General features: G+C 36.9%; 1 protein-coding gene across 1 annotated transcript in view; it reads right to left on the bottom strand.

The window, feature by feature from the left end:
• Positions 1 to 19776, bottom strand: part of IPO11 (importin 11) — a 196246-nt gene that overhangs the window by 67445 nt on the left and 109025 nt on the right. Inside the window, exons 25-26 of the mRNA XM_020879101.2 lie at positions 6616 to 6711; positions 5826 to 5939 (exon numbers count right to left, since the gene is read on the bottom strand). Coding sequence (XP_020734760.1) covers positions 5826 to 5939; positions 6616 to 6711 — 210 coding nt within the window. The remainder of the gene's footprint in view (positions 1 to 5825; positions 5940 to 6615; positions 6712 to 19776) is intronic.

The following is a 19776-nucleotide window of genomic DNA, read 5'->3' as shown; positions in this document are numbered from 1 at the left end:
TCCACTGTTTCCCCAACTATTTGCCATGAAGTGATGGGACCGGATGCCATGATCTTAGTTTTCTGAATGTTGAGCTTTAAACAACTTTTTCACTCTCCTCTTTCACCTTCATCAAGAGGTTTTTTAGTTCCTCTTCATTTTCTGCCATAAGGGTGGTGTCATCTGCATATCTGAGGTTATTGATATTTCTCCTGGCAATCTTGATTCCAGCTTGTGCTTCTTCCAGCCCAGTGTGTCTCATGATGTACTCTGCATATAAGTTAAATAAGCAGGGTGAGAATATACAGCCTTGATGTACTCCTTTTCCTATTTGGAACCAGTCTGTTGGTCCATGTCCAGTTCTAACTGTTGCTTCCTGACCTGCATATAGGTTTCTCAAGAGGCAGGTCATGTGGTCTGGTATGCCCATCTCTTTCAGAATTTTCCACAGTTTATTGTGATCCACACAGTCAAAGGCTTTGGCGTAGTCAATAAAGCAGAAATAGATGTTTTTCTGGAACTCTCTAGCTTTTTCAATGATCCAGTGGATGTTGGCAATTTGATCTCTGGTTCCTCTGCCTTTTCTAAAATCAGCTTGAACATCTGGAAGTTCACAGTTCACGTATTGCTAAAGCCTGCCTTGGAGAATTTTGAGCATTACTTTACTAGTAGAACAAAAAAGCTTAGAAACAAACTGCTTGACAGGGGAATAACAGTCTAATGCAAACAGACTTGTTTCTCAGCATCTTGCAATTATCAGGCCACAAAGAAGACAGTGGCATAGAGCTCAAAACAGGAAAACTAGTTGAGAATCTGTATAAGGAACAATTAGAAACTTCCAGATCACCATCCCCACTCTTATAGGAGTACAAAGATTCAGTATCTGCAAAAATAAATTTTGAGAAGTTCCAACTCAAGGCATCAAAAACAGGGAGAAGACAAGGTGAGAAACAAATTAAAATTAGATGATCTAAATGAAAATCAAGATGCTGAGTGGTGAAAAGCCGTAATCCCCAAAGCCCTTCCCCCCGTCCTGAATTCCACAACATGTGTTTACACGAAGAAAGATGCTATCCTTTGGAAGAAAAAGTAAGTCTATAGAGAAAAGGGGCCTACAAATACTGTCATTTTCTAGCAAATTCCCCTACAGCAAAAGTACCATTCTTCAACACTCTAGGCTCTAAACTGAATTAGGTTTTCGTCTAAAAAGTATTCTTCATTCAAGACAGAAAACGACTCTGAAAGACTTTGATTAGCGAATGCTTAGAGGTGGACTAAGCAGGTGCACTGTTCTAACAGTGACTTTTACAACGAACCCAAATTCTTTCCTAAAAATATAAAATCACTCATAATTAACTTGGTTTCCTCTACTGACAACTGTTTTCATATGTTTAGAAGAGACAAACCCTTCTGCAAAATCTTTGCTTGTTCAAAGTTATCTGAATTTACTGGAACTCATTTTCCTAGTCCTATTAAATTCTGATGTCCTTTAAAACCAGGCTCACAGTCAACAGTAGTCATTTGAACTACAGTAAAATTTCATTCTCTTTCATTCACATAGTCTCTTGACTCAAACATGATGGCTTTGACAATTTTTGGCCAATTCTTTGCAAAAAACATTTTTTCTTCACACTGAGAAGTATTCCATGAAAAGCCAGTGCTCTTACTACAGTGACAGAAATAAGTCTGACCCTATAACATCTCTCTCCAATCCTTCATACTGTCAACAGGTTGAAGCAGCACCAACAGCTGCCACAGGTTATTTCTATTTTGCCAGGAACAAGGCAAGGATGCCAAATTTTACTTCTATTCAACACAGTATTGCAAGTTCTAGCCAGAAAAATTAGACAAGCAAAAGAAATAAAAGGCATCAAAACTGGAAAGGAAGAAGCAAAATTATTATGCTTTTGGATGATATGTTCTTATATATAGAAAGTCCCAAAGATGCCACCAAAAAAACTGTGAGAATATATAAATTCATCAAAGTAGCAAAATATAAAGTCAACAAACAACAGTCACTTGCATTTTTATACATGAGCAATGAACAATCTAAAGAAGAAAGTACAAAAACAATTCCATTTATATAACCAGCAAAAAGAATAAAACACTTAGGAATTAACCAAGGAGGGGAAAGACATATAACGAAAAATACTAAACATTTCTTATTAAGACATTAATAAATAAAAACATAGCCCACATTCATGGATTGCAAGACAATATTAAGAAATGTCAATACATCCACTGGATCATAGAAAAAGCAAGAGAATTCCAGAAAAACATCTGCTTCATTGACTAAGCTAAAGCCTCTGATATGGAGATCACAACAAACTGTGGAAAATTCTTAAAGAGATGGGAATACCAGACCACCTTACTTGCCTCCTGAGACACCCATATGCAACTCAAGAAGCAACAGTTAGGCCAGACATGGAACAATGGACTGGTTCAAAATTGGGCAAGGAGTGCACTGAGGCTGTATAATGTCACCCTGCTTATTTAACTTATATGCAGAGTACATCATGAGAAATGCTGGGCTGGATGAAGCTCAAGCTGGAATCAAGATTGCTGGGAGAAATATCAATAACCTCAGATATGCAGACGACACTACACTTATGGCAGAAAGCAAAGAAGAATTAAAGAGCCTCTTGATGAAGATGAAAGAGGAGAGTGAAAAAGCTGGCTTAAAACTTGACATTCAGAAAACAAAGATCATGGCATCCAGTCCCATCACTTCATGGTAAATAGATGGGGAAACAATGGAAACAGTGACAGATTTTATTTTCTTGGGCTCCAAAATCACTGTGGATGGTGACTGCAACCATGAAATAAAAAAATGCTTTCTCCTTAGAAAAAAGCTACAACAAACCTAGACAACATATTAAAAAGCAGAGACATTACTTTGTCAACAAACGTCTGTCTAATCAAAGCTATGGTTTTCCCAGTAGTCATGTATGGATGCGAGAGTTGGATCATAAAGAATGCTGAGTACTGAAGAATTGATGCTTTTGAACTGTGGTGTTGGAGTAGACTCTTGAGAGTTCCTTGGACTGCAAGGAGATCAAACCAGTCAATCCTAAAAGGAAATCAGTCCTGAATATTCACTGAAAGGACTGATGCTGAAGTTGACGCTCAAATACACTGGCCACCTGATGCAAAGAGCCGACTCACTGGAAAAGACTCTGATGCTGGGCAAGATTGAAGGTAGGAGGAGAAGGGGACATCAGAGGACAAGATGGTTGGATGGCATCACTGACTCAAAGGACACAAGTCTGATCAAACTCCAGGAGACAGTGAAGGACAGGGAAGCCTGGAGTGCTGCAGTCCCTTGGGTCGCGAATAGTTGGATATAACTGAGTGACTAAACAACTACTCCTCAAAGCAATCTACAGTTTCAGTGCAACCTCTATCAAAATCTCAATGATATTTTTTCTTTGCAGAAATAGAAAAAGGCATCCTAAAGTTCATTGAGAATCTCAAAGGATCCTGAATAGACAAAATCATCTCCAAAAGGATGAAAAAAGCCACAGGACTCACACTTTTGAATTTCAACATACATTACGAAGTTTTAGTAATCAAAATTATGTGATAATCATACAAAGTAGACATATAGACCGATGGAACAGAATAGAGAGCCCAGAAATAAACCCTTGCATAAATGATTGAATGATTTTTGACAAGCGTGCCAAGATCATTCAATGAGGAAAGGACAATCTTCTCAATAAATGGCACTGTAAAAAGTGAATAACCATATGCAAAATAATGAAGTTGGATCCTTACCTCATACCATATACAAAATTCAACTCAAAATGGGTCAGAAATAAACAACACGGACATACTGCATAGCACAGGCAAGTAGAGCCACTGTCTTATAGTAACATTGTACACACACACACACACACACACACACACACACACACGTCCACACCATGGAATGTTATTCAGTCTTAAAAAGAAAGGAAATTCTGACATATTCTACAATACTATGAACATTCAGATCCTTGGAGAAGGAAATGGCAACCCACTCCAGTATTCTCGCCTGGAGAATCCCATGGACAGAGGAGCCTGGTGGGCTACAGTCCATGGAGTCGCTGAGAGTCAGACACGACTAAGCATGCACACACCATGAACATTCAGAATATTATGCTTAAGTGATATATTAGTCACAAAAAGACAAATATTGCATGATTCCACTTATATGAGGTATTTAGAGTAGTCAAAAATCACAGACATAAAAAGTAGCATGGTATTTCCAGGGGCTACAGGGAGAGGGTAATGAGAAATTATTGTGTAATGAGTACAGAGGTTCAAGTTTTAGAAGTCTGAAAGAGTTATGGAGATGGATGGCGGTGAAGATTGTACATTATTATATTTAATACCATTGACCTGAATACTTGAAAATAGGTAAGATGGTATTTTATGCTATGTGTATCTTATCACAAGGAAAAAAAAAACTGGCAAAAAAATTTAACAGTAATTTTTCACTTCCCACAGCACGCTGGACGTAATTCTAACATAGGACATATAACATAATAACGTTACAAAATGGCCTGTTAAGTACTCTCTCCCTTTAAAAAGCAAGCTTGTCAAACCAAGTGTCTCGGGTATACATTGGAGAAGTGCCTATTTCAGGATGTACAGGAGGCAGCAGAATGTGGTCACTGAGATGAAGTGAGGTTACTGGGGTGTGCATATCAATTCCATCACTTACTAGCCTTGCAAACTTGACCAAGTCACTGAATCTCTCCAAGTCTCAACTTTGTCAGGTGTGAGATAGATATAGAAATATCATTATCTCATTGGGCTGTTGTGAAGACTTAAAATAATATATAAAATTTATAAATACATTATTACTAAGATCACTCAACAGATTTTGCTGAACTCAACTGAATATACTCTTTAAACTTTTAACATTATTCCATCACAGCTAAACTTAATGCAGCTAATGAAAACTCTCTCCTGTCTATTCATCAAAATGAAGTCTAGGTTCTCTAATTAGGTTAGTCTAATTCTGTAAAAACTAACATACATTCTACAATTTGCACTTCCTTACTCTGGATTTTCATTAAAAGTGGAGATGGTAATATCTGTTTCAGCCAAAAACCTGAATTTTTCCCAAATTGTCCCTCCATTCTAGAGATACCAGTCAGGTATATTCTACCTTCTACATTTTATAAACCTTAACAGATGAATCATTCAAGACATAAAAACCATATTTTACTATAATGTATGCAGTCTCAAGTAACCAACTCTTTGAAGAACCTATTCCAAACTTACTCAGGTGACTGGTTTCAGCTTAGTATGTTTTTAATAAACTTCTGCTGAAAAGGTCATTTCCTACAGTAATGATGACAGAAACACTGCATGACATTAAAAACAAGTTCATTAAAGAAATGAAACAAAGGTAGGACATGATTGTATGTAAAGTATTCCTGTTTCATTTTATGTATGAGTTAACAAAAACTACAACCATAAACAAATCAAAATTCAATCCTATAGTTAAAGTAGAATAACACTGTCTATTTTGAGAAAGAAAAAAACTTAAGTTTCAATTGCCACTCACAGATTCCTTTCTTTTTTTCCCCAAATTATCATACAGCATAGGTTATTAAAGATTTAAAATAACAAAAATACTTATTTCAAGATCATACTTGTTGAAAGTAATTCCATGAATGATTCAACTATGTATGACTTCATTTTGTATTCTTGAACACAATAATAAAATTTCATTCAGGCAATAAATAAAGTTAAAGTACTTCAAGGTTTTTTTTATAGACTTATTATCTCACCAAATTTTTTCCAAACTTTATTTGGATAAAGATTTTCTTCAATATAAGTACATAGATTCTTACCTCTTGATTAAATTTATGTGCCATTTCATTAAGAAGTGAAGAAAAAAAACTAGTGTTTTGTAGCAGGACTCGACCCATAACTCCGAGATATGTTGACATTACTACAGGATACCTCTGTGCAATTAAAACACAGAACATTTAAAATTGTGTTATGGTACAAGTATAAACAATCATAAACAATCATTGACAAAGTAACAATCAACAGGGATATAAAATAATATTCTTCTTTATACTGCTTCTTTAGAATGAACTGCCAATATTGTTGAGTTCTAACTAATTTACTAAATATATGTCACACAAGGTAATATATATGTATTATATACATATTTATATGGTTTATATATGTGTATATATATAATAAAGAGAGGAACAAAGAAAGAATATTTATCAATGGCATACTCACACATTTATATTACTTTAAAAGCTCCTAACATACATATTTAGAGTCTATTAAAGAGCTTAACTTAGAAGAAAACCAGCATTTTCATATATTCTGTATGTAACAAAACTAGCACTATTTTTCCCATTCCTATGCTTAACATGTTTGTGTATGAACACACATGCATATGAGTGAAAGACATGAGATAGCAAAAGAAATTCATACTGTCCAATGTAGAGAGAGAAATAGCAAAGCTGTATAACTACCCTGAAATTGAGGTAATTTACTTCAAAATAATCAAACAGTAAGTCCTTTTCATATCTAACAATGAATAAGAAGTAAATTTCCAAAGAATAAGGAAAATAAGCCTAGAATCTAGTATTAATATTAGAAGCTTAAGAAAAATCTTACCTCCCCCTCTATAATACCTCTGAAAATACAGGGTAGAATTGGTTGAAACATTTGCGGGCCTAATACTGGGTTCACTTTAAGGGCATTTTCCACAACCTAAAAACCAAAATGACACAATGGTAATGCTGAGTAATGCAAGTCAATGCTTTATACAAAACACAGGTAAAGAAAACAATATATTAAATACACATACATACAAACACATGAAATATTCATTATCCTGACACTTTACACACTTCTATAAGATAGTCCATTAAAAATTACAATTCAATTTTAAGGATATAATATTTAGACACATATAATTAATTCTATTAATTATAGAATTATAATTAATCACATTCTGATAACACAAGTTTCATGATGTCATTGTACTTCTTATCTTTGCATTTTAAACAAACAACCCTTAGAAAATGTTTAATGATGCTTGCTTAATGTTTGGTATCTGTTTAATATTTATGGCCTTACAGAGGCAAAAGGCATTTCAAAAGTATTCTAATAGTGAAAAGCAAAATTAGTAACAACTATACTCACTATACAAAATTAAGCCTACATTTAAAATTTTTATTTACTTATTTTAATTGGAGGAAAATTACTTTACAATATTGTGATGGTTTTTGCCATACATCAGTAATTGGCCATAGGTAAACATGTGTCCCCTCCATTCTAAACCCCCCTCTCACCTCCGTCCCCACCCTGTCCCTCCAGCTTATCACAGAGCACCGGCTTTGGGTGCCCTGAAGCCTGCACTTTTAATTTATCAGTCAACTGGATGGAAAATGAATGTATATAAACTGCACATTTATTAAATGAGAAATAATCTTACTATATTTATAATATAATCATACAGATTATTAACCATGCACACTGATTGTGACATGTGAAAACCTGAAACATAAAGTCCTTTTATATGAGTGAGATGGGTTCCTTCTAAAACAAACACAGCATGAAATTCAAACTGGGCTGGGATTTTTGTTTTGGTGGGCAGGGGTCGGGGTGCAGGGAGTGAGGAAGGCAGTGGTCAGAATGCAGCTGTGGGGATCAAGAAGAAACGCCCATACTTCTAGTCCCACTGCTTGAGGGGTAAGAATGAACACAGACACCATCTGAGAGGGTTGTGGGCAAGTACCAATCTCAAGGCAGAGGCAGGCTTCCCTGAAGAGCTTCCAGCAATGGTTCGCAGGACCGAATACCGGCGTTCCCAGTGGGACAAGGGTTTACTGTGCAGGACTATTCCACCTATCAAAGGGTTTCAAGCATCTCTGATCTCTGCTCATTACGTTCCAATTGCATGCCCCCAATACAGTGACAACCAAATACACCTTGTGCATTTCAAAACATTCTCAAGGTAAGCAAACAGTACAATGAATGACAAGATTCTTTTTTTGTCCATGAGACAAAAGGAATGTCCAAAACAAAGTTTAAAACCACAAAAACTTTTACTGTGGGCCAAACACTATGCTATCTACTAAGAGATACAGGAAAAAAAATAGATATCACAGTTTATGATTAAAAGCCAAAGGAAATGATGAGACTCAGAACATAATTAAATCTGACTTCAGTAAGGTTTGTCAAAAAAATTAGACTCAGAATAAAGAGCAGGGGGAAGGTGTAAATAAGCTACCTAGAGGTAGATGTCACTAGAAATTTTATCTATGAATGGAAAGTAAGGCCATCTGCTGACTGTTGGACCCACTTTAACTTCCTAAAACTCCACTAAAATTAGAGTAAGAAGATTTTAAAGGGAGGGGGAATAATTTTAAAAGGACAAAAGGAATGAGAGATGAGTACTGGAAGGTACAAAAAAGAAATTCAAGAAGTAACTGACTTATCAGATGAGAGAAAGCTGAAACCTAAGGCTGTAATACAGAAAGCCAAGAGCAACTCGATGTGTACCAAATTTATCTTCTCCCTACAAATTCTTCAAGAGATGAGAATACCAAACCACCTTACCTGCCTCCTAGGAAACCTGTATGCAGGTCAAGAAGCAACAGTTACAAATGGACATGGAACAACGGACTGGTTCTAAATTGGGAAAGGAGTACGTCAAGGCTGTATATTGTCACCCTGCTTATTTAACTTACATGCAGAGTACATCATGAGAAATGCTGGGCTGGATGAAGCTCAAGCTGGAATCAAGATTGCCAGGAGAAATATCAATAACCTAAGATATGCAGATGACACCACACTTATAGCAGAAAGTGAAGAGGAACTAAGTAGCCTCTTGAGGAGGGTGAAAAAGCTGGCTTAAAACTCTACATTCAAAAAACAAAGATCATGGCATCCCATCCCATCACTTCATGGCAAATAGATGGGGAAACAATGGAAACAGTGACAGACTTTATTTTCTTGGGCTCCAAAATCTCTGTAGATGGTGAGTGCAGACATGATATTAAAAAAAAAAAAACAAAACCAAAAAAAAACACTTGCTCCTTGGAAGAAAAGCTACAACAAACCTAGACAGCATATTAAAAAGCAGAGACATCACTTTGCCGACAAAGGTCCATCCAGTCAAAGCTATGGTTTTTCCAGTAGTCATGTATGGATGTGAGAAAAGGAAAAGGAAAGTGAAGTCGCTCAGTTGTGTCCAACGCCTTGAGACTGCGTGGACTGTAGCCTACCAGGCTCCTCCATCCATGAAATTCTCCAGGCAAGAATACTGGAGTTGCCATTTCCTTCTCTAAGGAATCTTCCCGACCCAGGGATCGAACCTGCATCTCCCACATTGCAGGCAGATGCTTTATCCTCTGAGCCACCAGGGAAGACCATTGGGGATGTGAGAGTTGGACCATAAAGAAAGCTGAGTGGCGAAGAATTGATGCTTTTGAACTGCGTGTTGGAAAAGATTCTTGAGAGTCTCTTGGACTGTAAAAGGATCAAACCAGTCCATCCTAAAGGAAAGCAGTCCTGAATATTCATTGGAAGGACTAATGCTAAAGCTGAAGTTTCAATACTTTGGCCACTTGATGCAAAGAAAGAAAAGACCCTGATGCTGGGAAAGCTTGAAGGCAGGAGGAAAAGGGGACGACAGAGGATGAGATGGTTGGATGGCATCACCGACTCAGTGGACATGAGTTTGAGCAAGCTCCAGGAGTTGGTGATGGACAGGCAAGCCTGGAGTGCTGCAGTCCATGGGGGTGCAAAGAGCCAGACACAACTGAGCGACTGAGCTGAAGTGAACCGAACTACCTCTTCTCATCAAAAACCACAGAAACTAGCAGAACCATAAATCTCTGGAAAGGAGGGTAAAGGAAAAGCTAAAAATAAGACTGGCTGGAAGTCTACTTAAGAAAAAATTGCCAGATATTCCCAAGTCTGCATATTTTGGGCAACTGACCTCCCCCCACCCCAGGAGAAGACAACGTATTTTCTTTAAAGGATCTAAAAGAGAGACATTTCAGACTAAAAGGGCCCAGCAGTGCCTGGTACTATTAATTGAAATAAACCTACATCAAGGCACATCATTGTAAAATTTCAGAACACTAAGAACAATAAAAAGAAGCTATAAGCTTGGGGAGGGGGAACTAGCATGACTCTGAAAGAAACTTCTTCAAGAAAACTGAAGTACAATAATAAAACCCCTATGGGTCAACCTGTCTGAATATGTGGAACAGAGAAGCTGCAGACAATTTAGTGCACTTAAAAAATTACACCAAAAAATTTATTAGCAGCAAATATTACAGAAGTTTGTGCAGAAAAGTAACCACATGCTAAAGATTAAGACTTTTAATATATAAATTCATTGAAATGTACTATTCAGTACAATCCAGCTCTCTGCCGTTAGGCACTTTCCTTATACACAGAGGTAAAGTTACTGTTGTGTAAAGGATTCACTTATTTCAGAACTAAAATGGAGGATTCTTTGTAATCAAAAAGGTTAGGAACCATAGAAATTATGAGATCCTGGGCTGGGATGGGGAATACATGTAAATCCATGGCTAATTCATTTCGATGTATAACAAAAACTACTGTAATGATGTAAAGTAATTAGCCTCCAACTAATAAAAATAAATGGAAAAAAAAAAAGAAATTATGAGATCCTTTCTGAAGAATTATACAGGAAAATGCAAGTACTGTGGATCAGAATTAAGAGAAAATTCAGAAAGTATAACTGATCAGATATAGAAAAGAATTTGAACAGCTGATCAAAGGTGAAGAAGTCTGGAAATACTCATTTTCATGTATGGTCAATGGGTACAATTGTGATGCCATTAATAATAGTGAGGCTTTGTTTTAGACACGGTGAACCTGAGATAATTTTTCCTGTGGGAAAATCCATATGGGAATGGTCTTATATTATTTTCACACTCATGACACTCTATAGGATCCACTTTTCAGGGAAGTTATTGCAGCTGTGACTGAAAAATCATAGAGTTCAAATTATGACTATTAACAAAGTGAAAAAAGGTTTTTGCATAATGATCAAAATCCTATCTTTCACTTCTAAACAAGATTTTTGAAAAACGCATCTAGTGGTTTCAGTGATAACAAACAACTTTGCATATTTTAAGCAAAATGCATATATACATAGATGGCCGAACATCTCCAAGAGGAAATACTACTAAAGACAACTATAATAAATAAATAACAGGTAGTTTTATTAAAACATAATTTACAGATATTAAGAGAATTTAAATCATAACTTACTCTTCTTGGGGGGTGGGGGGCAGAATCATTATGTCCTCAGAGATTTTAACATGTTCGATGTGTTTTAATCCACTTATTTTAGTTTCCATGCCCAAACTGCACCCTTACTAGTCAGAGGGAGCTCCTCCAAGTTGGCTCTTGCACTCTTTAGACAGAATCCCATCTTCTCTTCCTCCGGCACAAGGAGATCTTCCCGGTTTATCTTGTGTCCCTCCCACCTGAGCTCTGGAGTCAGCCAGCAGCAGGACCCGGAGTTCACAGACCACAGCATTTAATCTAGGTTCTGAGGTGCTTATTGCCACTGCACTGACACTGCTTCTAGGACTTGGCTTACACGAATTAGGAAATCTATACTTCTCTTCCTGAGAAGCACATACCAATAATTCGCCAAATCCAATTTAAGATTATAGCATTTTATGTTGTTGTTCAGTCGCTAAGTCGTGTCTGACTCTTTGCGACCCCAGGGACCGCAGCATGCCAGACTTCCCTGTCCTTCACTATCATCCCAAATTTGCTCAAAGTCATGTCCATTGAGTTGGTGATGCCATCCAACCATCTCATCTTCTGTCACCTCCTTCTCCAACTGCCCTCAAGCTTTCCCAACATCACAGTCTTTTCCAAGTTGGCTCTTTGCATCAGGTGGCCAAAGTATTGGCACTCCAGCTTCAGTGTCAGCCCTTTCAGTGAATACTCAGGACTGATTTCCTTTAGGATTGACTGGTTTGATCTCTTTGCTATTCAAGGGACTCTCAAGAGTCTTCTCCAGTATCACAGTTTAAGCATCAACTCTTCGGCACTCAGCTTTCTGTACGGTCCAACTCTCACATCCGTACATGCCTAGTGAAAAAACTACAGGTTTGACTATATGGACCTCTATTGGCAAAGTGACGTCTCTGCTTTTCAACATGGTGTCTTGGGTTGGGAAGGTCCCCTGGAGGAGGGCATGGCAACTCACTCCAGTATTCTTGCCTAGAGAATCCTCATGGACAGAGGAGCCTGGCGGGCTACAGTCCATGGGGTCACAAAGAATCGGACATGACTGAGCGCCTAAACACAGCACAGCACAGGCTTGTCATAGCTTTTCTTTCAAGGAATGTCTTTTAATTTCATGGCTGCAGTCACCATCCACAGCATTTTATGTAACTTCTTTGATTTTATCATTCCATCCTTCTTCCCTTGTATTGAAAATATCCTATTCAAATAACCTTAACTTACATGACATGTACAAAATATCGACATATGTACTTCTGGGTTTCAAAATAACAATGCCAATATTGCTGATAACAATAACAATACTGAAAGCAATTGATAATTTCCTTACGTTTCTGTCTGTTTTAACATTATATCTCACCAGGAACGTACATATAAAATACTGTGTATTAAAATTACTTGAAATATTCTCAGATGACTTATGCCACCAACACAGTAATAGATTCAATGTTTCCTTTTCAAAAAAATCTTTAGAACTGCTTTTACTCTATTATTTTAAGTCATGTAAAACGTCTCTATGGCTCCAACCCCTAATGTACAAAATGTACTTTCTGAAAGACTTAGTTTGCATTCTGTTTGCATTCTCTGCCCCTCTTTCCCCTACTTAACTACTTTTATTAATTTGGTTTATTTTTCCATTGCTATCTATGTGCACTCTTTAAATACAGGAAAACGATGGACTCTGTTCTTTGCTTATAGTCTCAAATCAGTCTGAAACTGTATATAGATGTTGTCTTCATTTCTTTCCAAGGTTGCACAGTATTCCTCTGTGGCTGAATAAGCTGTAGTACCTCCTATCCTATCATCCAATCCCCTATTACTATTTTTATCAGCATTTTGCTATTACATACATAACTTCTGAATTTTAGTTTCAAACCACCCCCTTTCTGATTATACAGTTTAGAAACAGACTATTTTTATAGCTACTGTGAAAAATGTAGGCTTTTAGTTTGTGCTTTACACTCAAATCATTTTCTGGATTTAGGCTTACACAGCATACAAAGTGATTAAGAGCACAGATTCTGAAGTCAGAAAGCCTATGTTTATGTCACGGTTCTAATACTTACTAGCTGTGTGACCCTGGACAAGGTATTTATTTCTTTGTGATGTAATTTCTCATCTGTTAAAATGGGGTAGAGAACAGTACTATCATCACAGGTTTATGTGAGGATTGGAAATGTGTAGTAAACCGTAAATGCTAGTATTAGCTATAGTTATTACAGAATAAATTATACCTTAAAGATATGTGTGCCATCTTAAATAAGGCTTATCACAGTCAATAAAACCAACGTGGCTCACTACTGCTTGATGAGACCATGATAAAAAAGAGAATTTCTAAACTCAAATTGGTGTATACAATAGAGATAAATTTCAAATTTAAAAAATGTTAATTGAAATTTGTGTATTTTTAGAATATAATTGTATTCATCTAGATAATGTGTTCCAACTCATAGAATACAATAAAGCCTATTTTTGCTCCTAAAGCAGGCATACTTGTCTCTCTATCCAGTTTTCATAACATTATAATTTTCTGCTTCAGAGAACAAAGAAGCTACTTCCAGATACTGTCAGAAGTAGAATAACAGTGACATTTAGTCAAAAATATATTTAAAATGTTACATAGCAGACTCTACTAAGAAACAGTATCTGAGAGATATTAAAAAATGCAAAAATGAGTTAATATTAAAAACTATTATAGTTTTATTGGAACTCTGAGAATAGGAAAATGCCAAAAATTTTGAGCGTTATCTCAGCTTTCAAGTGCAAGCGTAATAGCACCATTATCCTAAAATATTATTTTGTATAAAAAATGCAAATAATTCATGATAATGAGTATATGTCTAGTACTTAACATCCATTTAATAAATAATTAACTTCAGTTTCTGGGATTTCAAATCAAATATGAGGTTTAGCTACAGCAATGCTATATAAAAAGTCTTAAACACAGGTTACTAGACTGCCAATTTTTAATTCTAGAATTTATATGCTATTAATGACCCCCTGCTGACATACTAAACTGGCTTAATATGTAATATATGTTACATGTTGTAGTTCAGTGTTTATTTGGATGGTAACTGATTTGTGTTGAATCATTCAATCAAAAACCATTAGGCACAAGTGGGGAACAAATAATGATATTATCTTCTTTCAGTTCAAGGAAAGAGAAGAAGCAAATAGATTCCTTTTCAGTGAAACTATAAAGGTAGTGTTGTATGTTATGTAAACTTCAAATTTTCCATAATAAAAAGTTTTAAAAGATTGTGTAATTCTGTAAAGGAAGAATTTAAAACAACTGTTTTTTAAAAGCCAGCTGAGATACATGGCTTTGAAAAAACGAGTAAAGCTCTATCACTGTGTAAATTACCTACTTAAGTCTTTTTTTTTTTTTTTTTGTTTCATTTTCCAGAAAGTTATCTTTAATGTCTATACTAAATAAATAACATTTACACACATGACAAAACCATTTTTTTTTTTTTTTTTTTTTTTTTTACTTAAGTCTTAAAAAATTTCACTAATGTATTATTTTAAACAAACATTTATTTATCAGTAGAAGAAACGTTCAAAGGAGGATTTCCTTAGTGGACTGTTTTCCCCAAAGGGAGATTATATAATTAGATAAAAACAGCCAACACTTGTACTGGCTGATTATATGTTAGGCAATGTTTTAAGAGGTCTATACATATAAGGTTATGCAATCCTTACCTCAACCCTAGGAAGTAGGTAAAGTTTTTATCCTTATTTGACAGATTAAAAGTGAGGATTAGAGATTAACTTGCTCACATCACCCAGGTGTGAGGTAGCAGAGACAATATTCTAATTGTAGCAGTTTTGCTTAAGTCATCTGTTAAGTTACACTACATCAAGAATATAACTTACACAGTAAGAGAAAATAGTCTCCTTAGAACATATCCTAAAAACTTGCCTCATTTTCAAATAAATCTCACAACCTCACTCCGTATGACGGAACAAGCTGTCTTTCAACAATTACTTTACTAATAATATTGCAGAAAAGCAGGAGGAAAAATCTCTCTATTTAAATTTTTTCTGGTAGGTGTTTAAACGTAGGAAAAATTCTAAGTTTTTCATCACTTAGAATTTATAGATTATAATTTAACACAAAAATTTCAGATAATGGTAATTACAGATTATTAAAATCATAATAGTATAACACCTTTTAGAATAAATAAGAGAATTTAAGTCCAGAATGTACCCAAGAATGTGTAAGTAGCAGAGCTGGGTGTACCAAACGAAGACATTGGTCAAGGAGAAAATAACATTCCACATGCAGTTATTATTTACTAAACTTAGGCTCATGGAAAAGCTCACAGTCAAGAAAAGGAAGATAAAACACACACACTGAAAAATCTACAAAAGCAACATCAAAATGACAAGGCAACCTTCTCTCAAATTTCTATCACTCCCACATTACCAGTTTATTTCTCAAACAGAATTAAGTTCAAAGTATCAATTCCTTGTATCTCTACTTTCAGAGAAGAAACCATCACTGAGGCAAAAGATGAAGCTCAGATTCTGTAAGACAGATGGAATCCTCAACATAATCAGTTTGGTAAGAGAGTAAATGCAATAAAAATTCACAAAAACATTTCAACAAACAACAGGACAAATGTTACTAGGCTTGTAAGCTTCAGGGCTAGAATACTTTGAAATTAGTAGAAGTGAGGTTGATAGACACATGGTGGCAAACAGGCCTCAAGTATCTGGGGTCAAGACAAGTCACACACAGATTATTACTCCTTCAGGGCCCAGAAGCTTCTCAGAAACAAGGGCCTATACTCCCACCCTTTATCTCCTACTCTAAATAAGAAACCAAAGAACCTATGAAATTAAAACCGAAGAGTCCTGCTGTATTTTCATTCTATATTTACCCACTTCCTAGCTTACAATACTATGATTTCAGATTTAAGTTTCCATTGTGATTTCAAGCACAAAATGCCAAATCAGAGAGTGTGCTGAAGAATGTAATGGGTTAGATAAATAATCTTGTTGGGAAAAATCAGAATTAACCAAAGAACTTTTTATTTCAAGCCTTGTTAAAAGCCTTTCTGCAAGAAATCTCTCAGAAGTCTACAATGACACTTTAATTGAATCACTCTTAAATATCAACCTAAACATCAATAAGATATAATTCATTTAAGAATGAATACTGAAGGGCCTCCCTGGTGGTTTGGTGGGGGGGAGAGGGGTCAGCCTGCCAATTCAGGAGAGCCAGGAAGATCTTTGCAGGTATAATTAAGATGGAGTAATTAGGATAGGCCCCATCCCTGGTGGTTCAGAGGGTGAAGAATCTGCCTGCAATGGGGGACACCCAGGTTCGATCCCTGCATCAGGAAGATCCCCGCATCAGGAAGATCCCCTGGAGAAGGAACTGGCAACCCACTCCAGTATTCTTGCCTGGGAAATCCCACAGACAGAGAAGCCTGGCAGGATACAGTCCGTGGAGCTGCAAGAGTTAGACACGTCTGAGCAAGTAACACACACTTAAGCCATTAGGACTGGTGCCCTTCTAAGGAGAGAAGACAGAGATATAAGGAGAAGGTCATGTGACAACCGAGGCAAAGACTGGAGTGACGCATGTGTAAGCGAAGGAAGTCAGAAACTGCTGCTAACTAACAGAAGCTAAGAAAAAGGCAAGGAACAGATTTTCCTCTAGAGTCCTCAGAGACAGTGTGGCCCTACAATCACCTTGATATCCAACTTCTAGTTTCTAGGACTCTGAGAGAGATAATCACTATAAATATTATAGATTAGTTCCCGTTGTTATAAACCACTCAGATTGCAGTACTTCGTTATGCTAGCCCTAGGAAACAAATATCATTCTCAATGATATCATCATTTTCTCATTGCTTTACAATTTAACACTTCACTAATTTGGCATATGAACCTCTCCAATTTATCGATATTAAAAGGTTTAAATAACACCATTATCCCCACCCTCAAAAGATAATTCTCACAATAGTCCCTCTGTTCTTGTTCATGTCTCTGTAGTATCTAACACTGTATTAATCTAATTTACCCTGCTAGGATTACCAGATTTAGCAAATAAAAATACTATGTTTTATTGGCAACCCTAACCCTACCAAACAGTTAAGACTCAGTTCCCATCTCAACTCGCTCTCTCTGAAAAATGTTCTCTGCAAAATGTTGGGTTGGAAGATCACTTCTATATTCCCAGAGGAACATAAAGCGAATAGATAGGAATGTGGTTAAAGCGTCTGCCTGCAATGCGGGAGACCTGGGTTCGATCCCTGGGTCAGGAAGATCCCCTGGAGAAGGAAATGGCAGCCCACTCCAGTATTCTTGCCTGAAGAATCCCATGGACCGAGGAGCCTGGTGGGCTACAGTCTGTGGCATCACAAAGAGTCAGACATGACTGAGTGACTTAACTTTCTAACTTTCATAGGAGAAAGTGCTCATGAAAATCACCTGGGGAACTTTTTAAAAAAGAAATCCTAACATCTTATGTCAAACATGTACACAAATTTTCAAAAAATTCACCAGGTAATCTGAGATCCAAAACTATGTAACACACTAAATTGGGCTACCTGTTTACCAGCTTCCCACCCCGAAAAGAATGACTACTCAAAAGCAGAAACTGGTTTTTCCATCACATGGGCCTAGAAGAATGCACTGAAGACCAACAGCAGGGGTTGCCAGACAATGCTGCTGGGCCAGACCCAAACAACTGCATGATTTTGTTGGATACATGTAGTCTATGCCTGCTTTCAATCCACAACAACAGATATATAAACAGTTTAGACAAAAACACTATGGCCCACAAAACTTAAAACATGTACTATACAAAAAGTTTGCTGACACCTGACTCACACGGTCAAGTTGAAGCTGAAGTTTAATGGTTCTATGAAGACCTACATGACCATCTAGAACTAACACCCAAAAAGATGTCCCTTTCATTACAGGGGACTAGAATGCAAAAGTAGGAAGTCAAGAAATACCTGGAGTAACAGGAAAATTTGGCCTTGGAGTACAGAATGAAACAGGGCAAAGGCTAACAGAGTTTTGCCAACAGAATGCACTGGTCATAGCAATCACCCTCTTCCAACAACACAAGAGAAGACTCTACACATGGACATCATCAGATGATCAATACTGAAATCAGACTGATTATATTCTTTGCAGCCAAAAATGAGAGAAGCTCTATACAGTCAACAAAAACAAGACCAGGAGCTGATTGTGGCTCAGATCATGAACTCCTTATTGCCAAATTCAGACTTAAATTGAAGAAAGTAAGGAAAACCACTAGACCATTCAGGTATGACCTAAATCAAATCCCTTATGATTATACAATGGAAGTGACAAACAGATTGAAGGGATTAGATCTGATAGAGTGCCTAAAGAACTACGGACAGAGATTCCTGACATTGTGCAGGAGGCAGTGATAAAGACCATCCCCAAGAAAAAGGCAAAATGGTTGTCTGAGGAGGCCTTACAAATAGCTGTAAAAAGAAGAGAATTGAAAAGCAAAGGAGAAAAGGAAAGATATACCCATTTGAAAGCAGAGTTCCAAAGAATAGCAAGGAGAGATAAGAATGCCTTCCTCAGTGATCAATGCAAAGAAACAGAGGAAAACAATAGAATGGGAAAGACTAGAGATCTCTTCACGAAAATTAGAGATACCAAGGGAACTTTTCATGCAAAGATGGGCACAATAAAGGACAGAAATGGTATGGACCTAATAGAAGCAGAAGGTGTTAAGAAGAGGCGGCAAGAATACACAGAACTATACAAGAAAGATCTTCATGACCCAGATAATCATGATTGTGTGATCACTCACCTAGAGCCAGACATCCTAGAATGCAAAGTCAAGTGGCCCTGAGGAAGAAGCATCACTAAGAACAAAGCTAGTGGAGGCGATGGAATTCCAGTTGAGCTATTTCAAATCCTAAAAGATGATGCTGTGAAAGTGCTGCACTCAATATGCCAGCAAATTCGGAAAACTCAGCAGTGCCACAGGACTGGAAAAGGTCAGTTTTCATTTGAATTCCAAAGGAAGGCAATGCCAAAGAATGCTCAAAGTACTGCACTCATCTCACACGCTAGCAAAGTAATGCTCAAATTTCTCCAAGCCAGGCTTCAACAGTTCATGAACTGTGAACTTCCAGATGTTCAAGCTGGATTTAGAAAAGGCAGAAGAACCAGAGATCAAATTGCCAACATCCACTGGATCATCATAAAAGCAAGAGAGTTCCAGAAAAACACCGACTTCTGCTTTATTGACTATGCCAAAGCCTTTTACTGTGTGGACCATGACAAACTGTGGAAAATTCTTCAAGAGATGGGAATACCAGACCACCTGACTTGCCTCTTGAGATATCTGTGTGCAGGTCAAGAAGCAACACTTAGAACTGGACATGGAACAACAGACTGGTTCCAAATCGGGAAAAGAGTATGTCAAGGCTATATATTGTCACCCTGCTTATTTAACTTACATGCAGTACATCATGGGAAATGCTGGACTGGATGAAGCACAAGCTGGAACCAGGAGAA

Source organism: Odocoileus virginianus, chromosome 14, assembly GCF_023699985.2.
Source record: "Odocoileus virginianus isolate 20LAN1187 ecotype Illinois chromosome 14, Ovbor_1.2, whole genome shotgun sequence".
NCBI lineage: Eukaryota > Metazoa > Chordata > Mammalia > Artiodactyla > Cervidae > Odocoileus > Odocoileus virginianus.
Note: the sequence above shows the minus strand (reverse complement) of the source record. Positions and strands in the feature narration are given on the sequence as shown.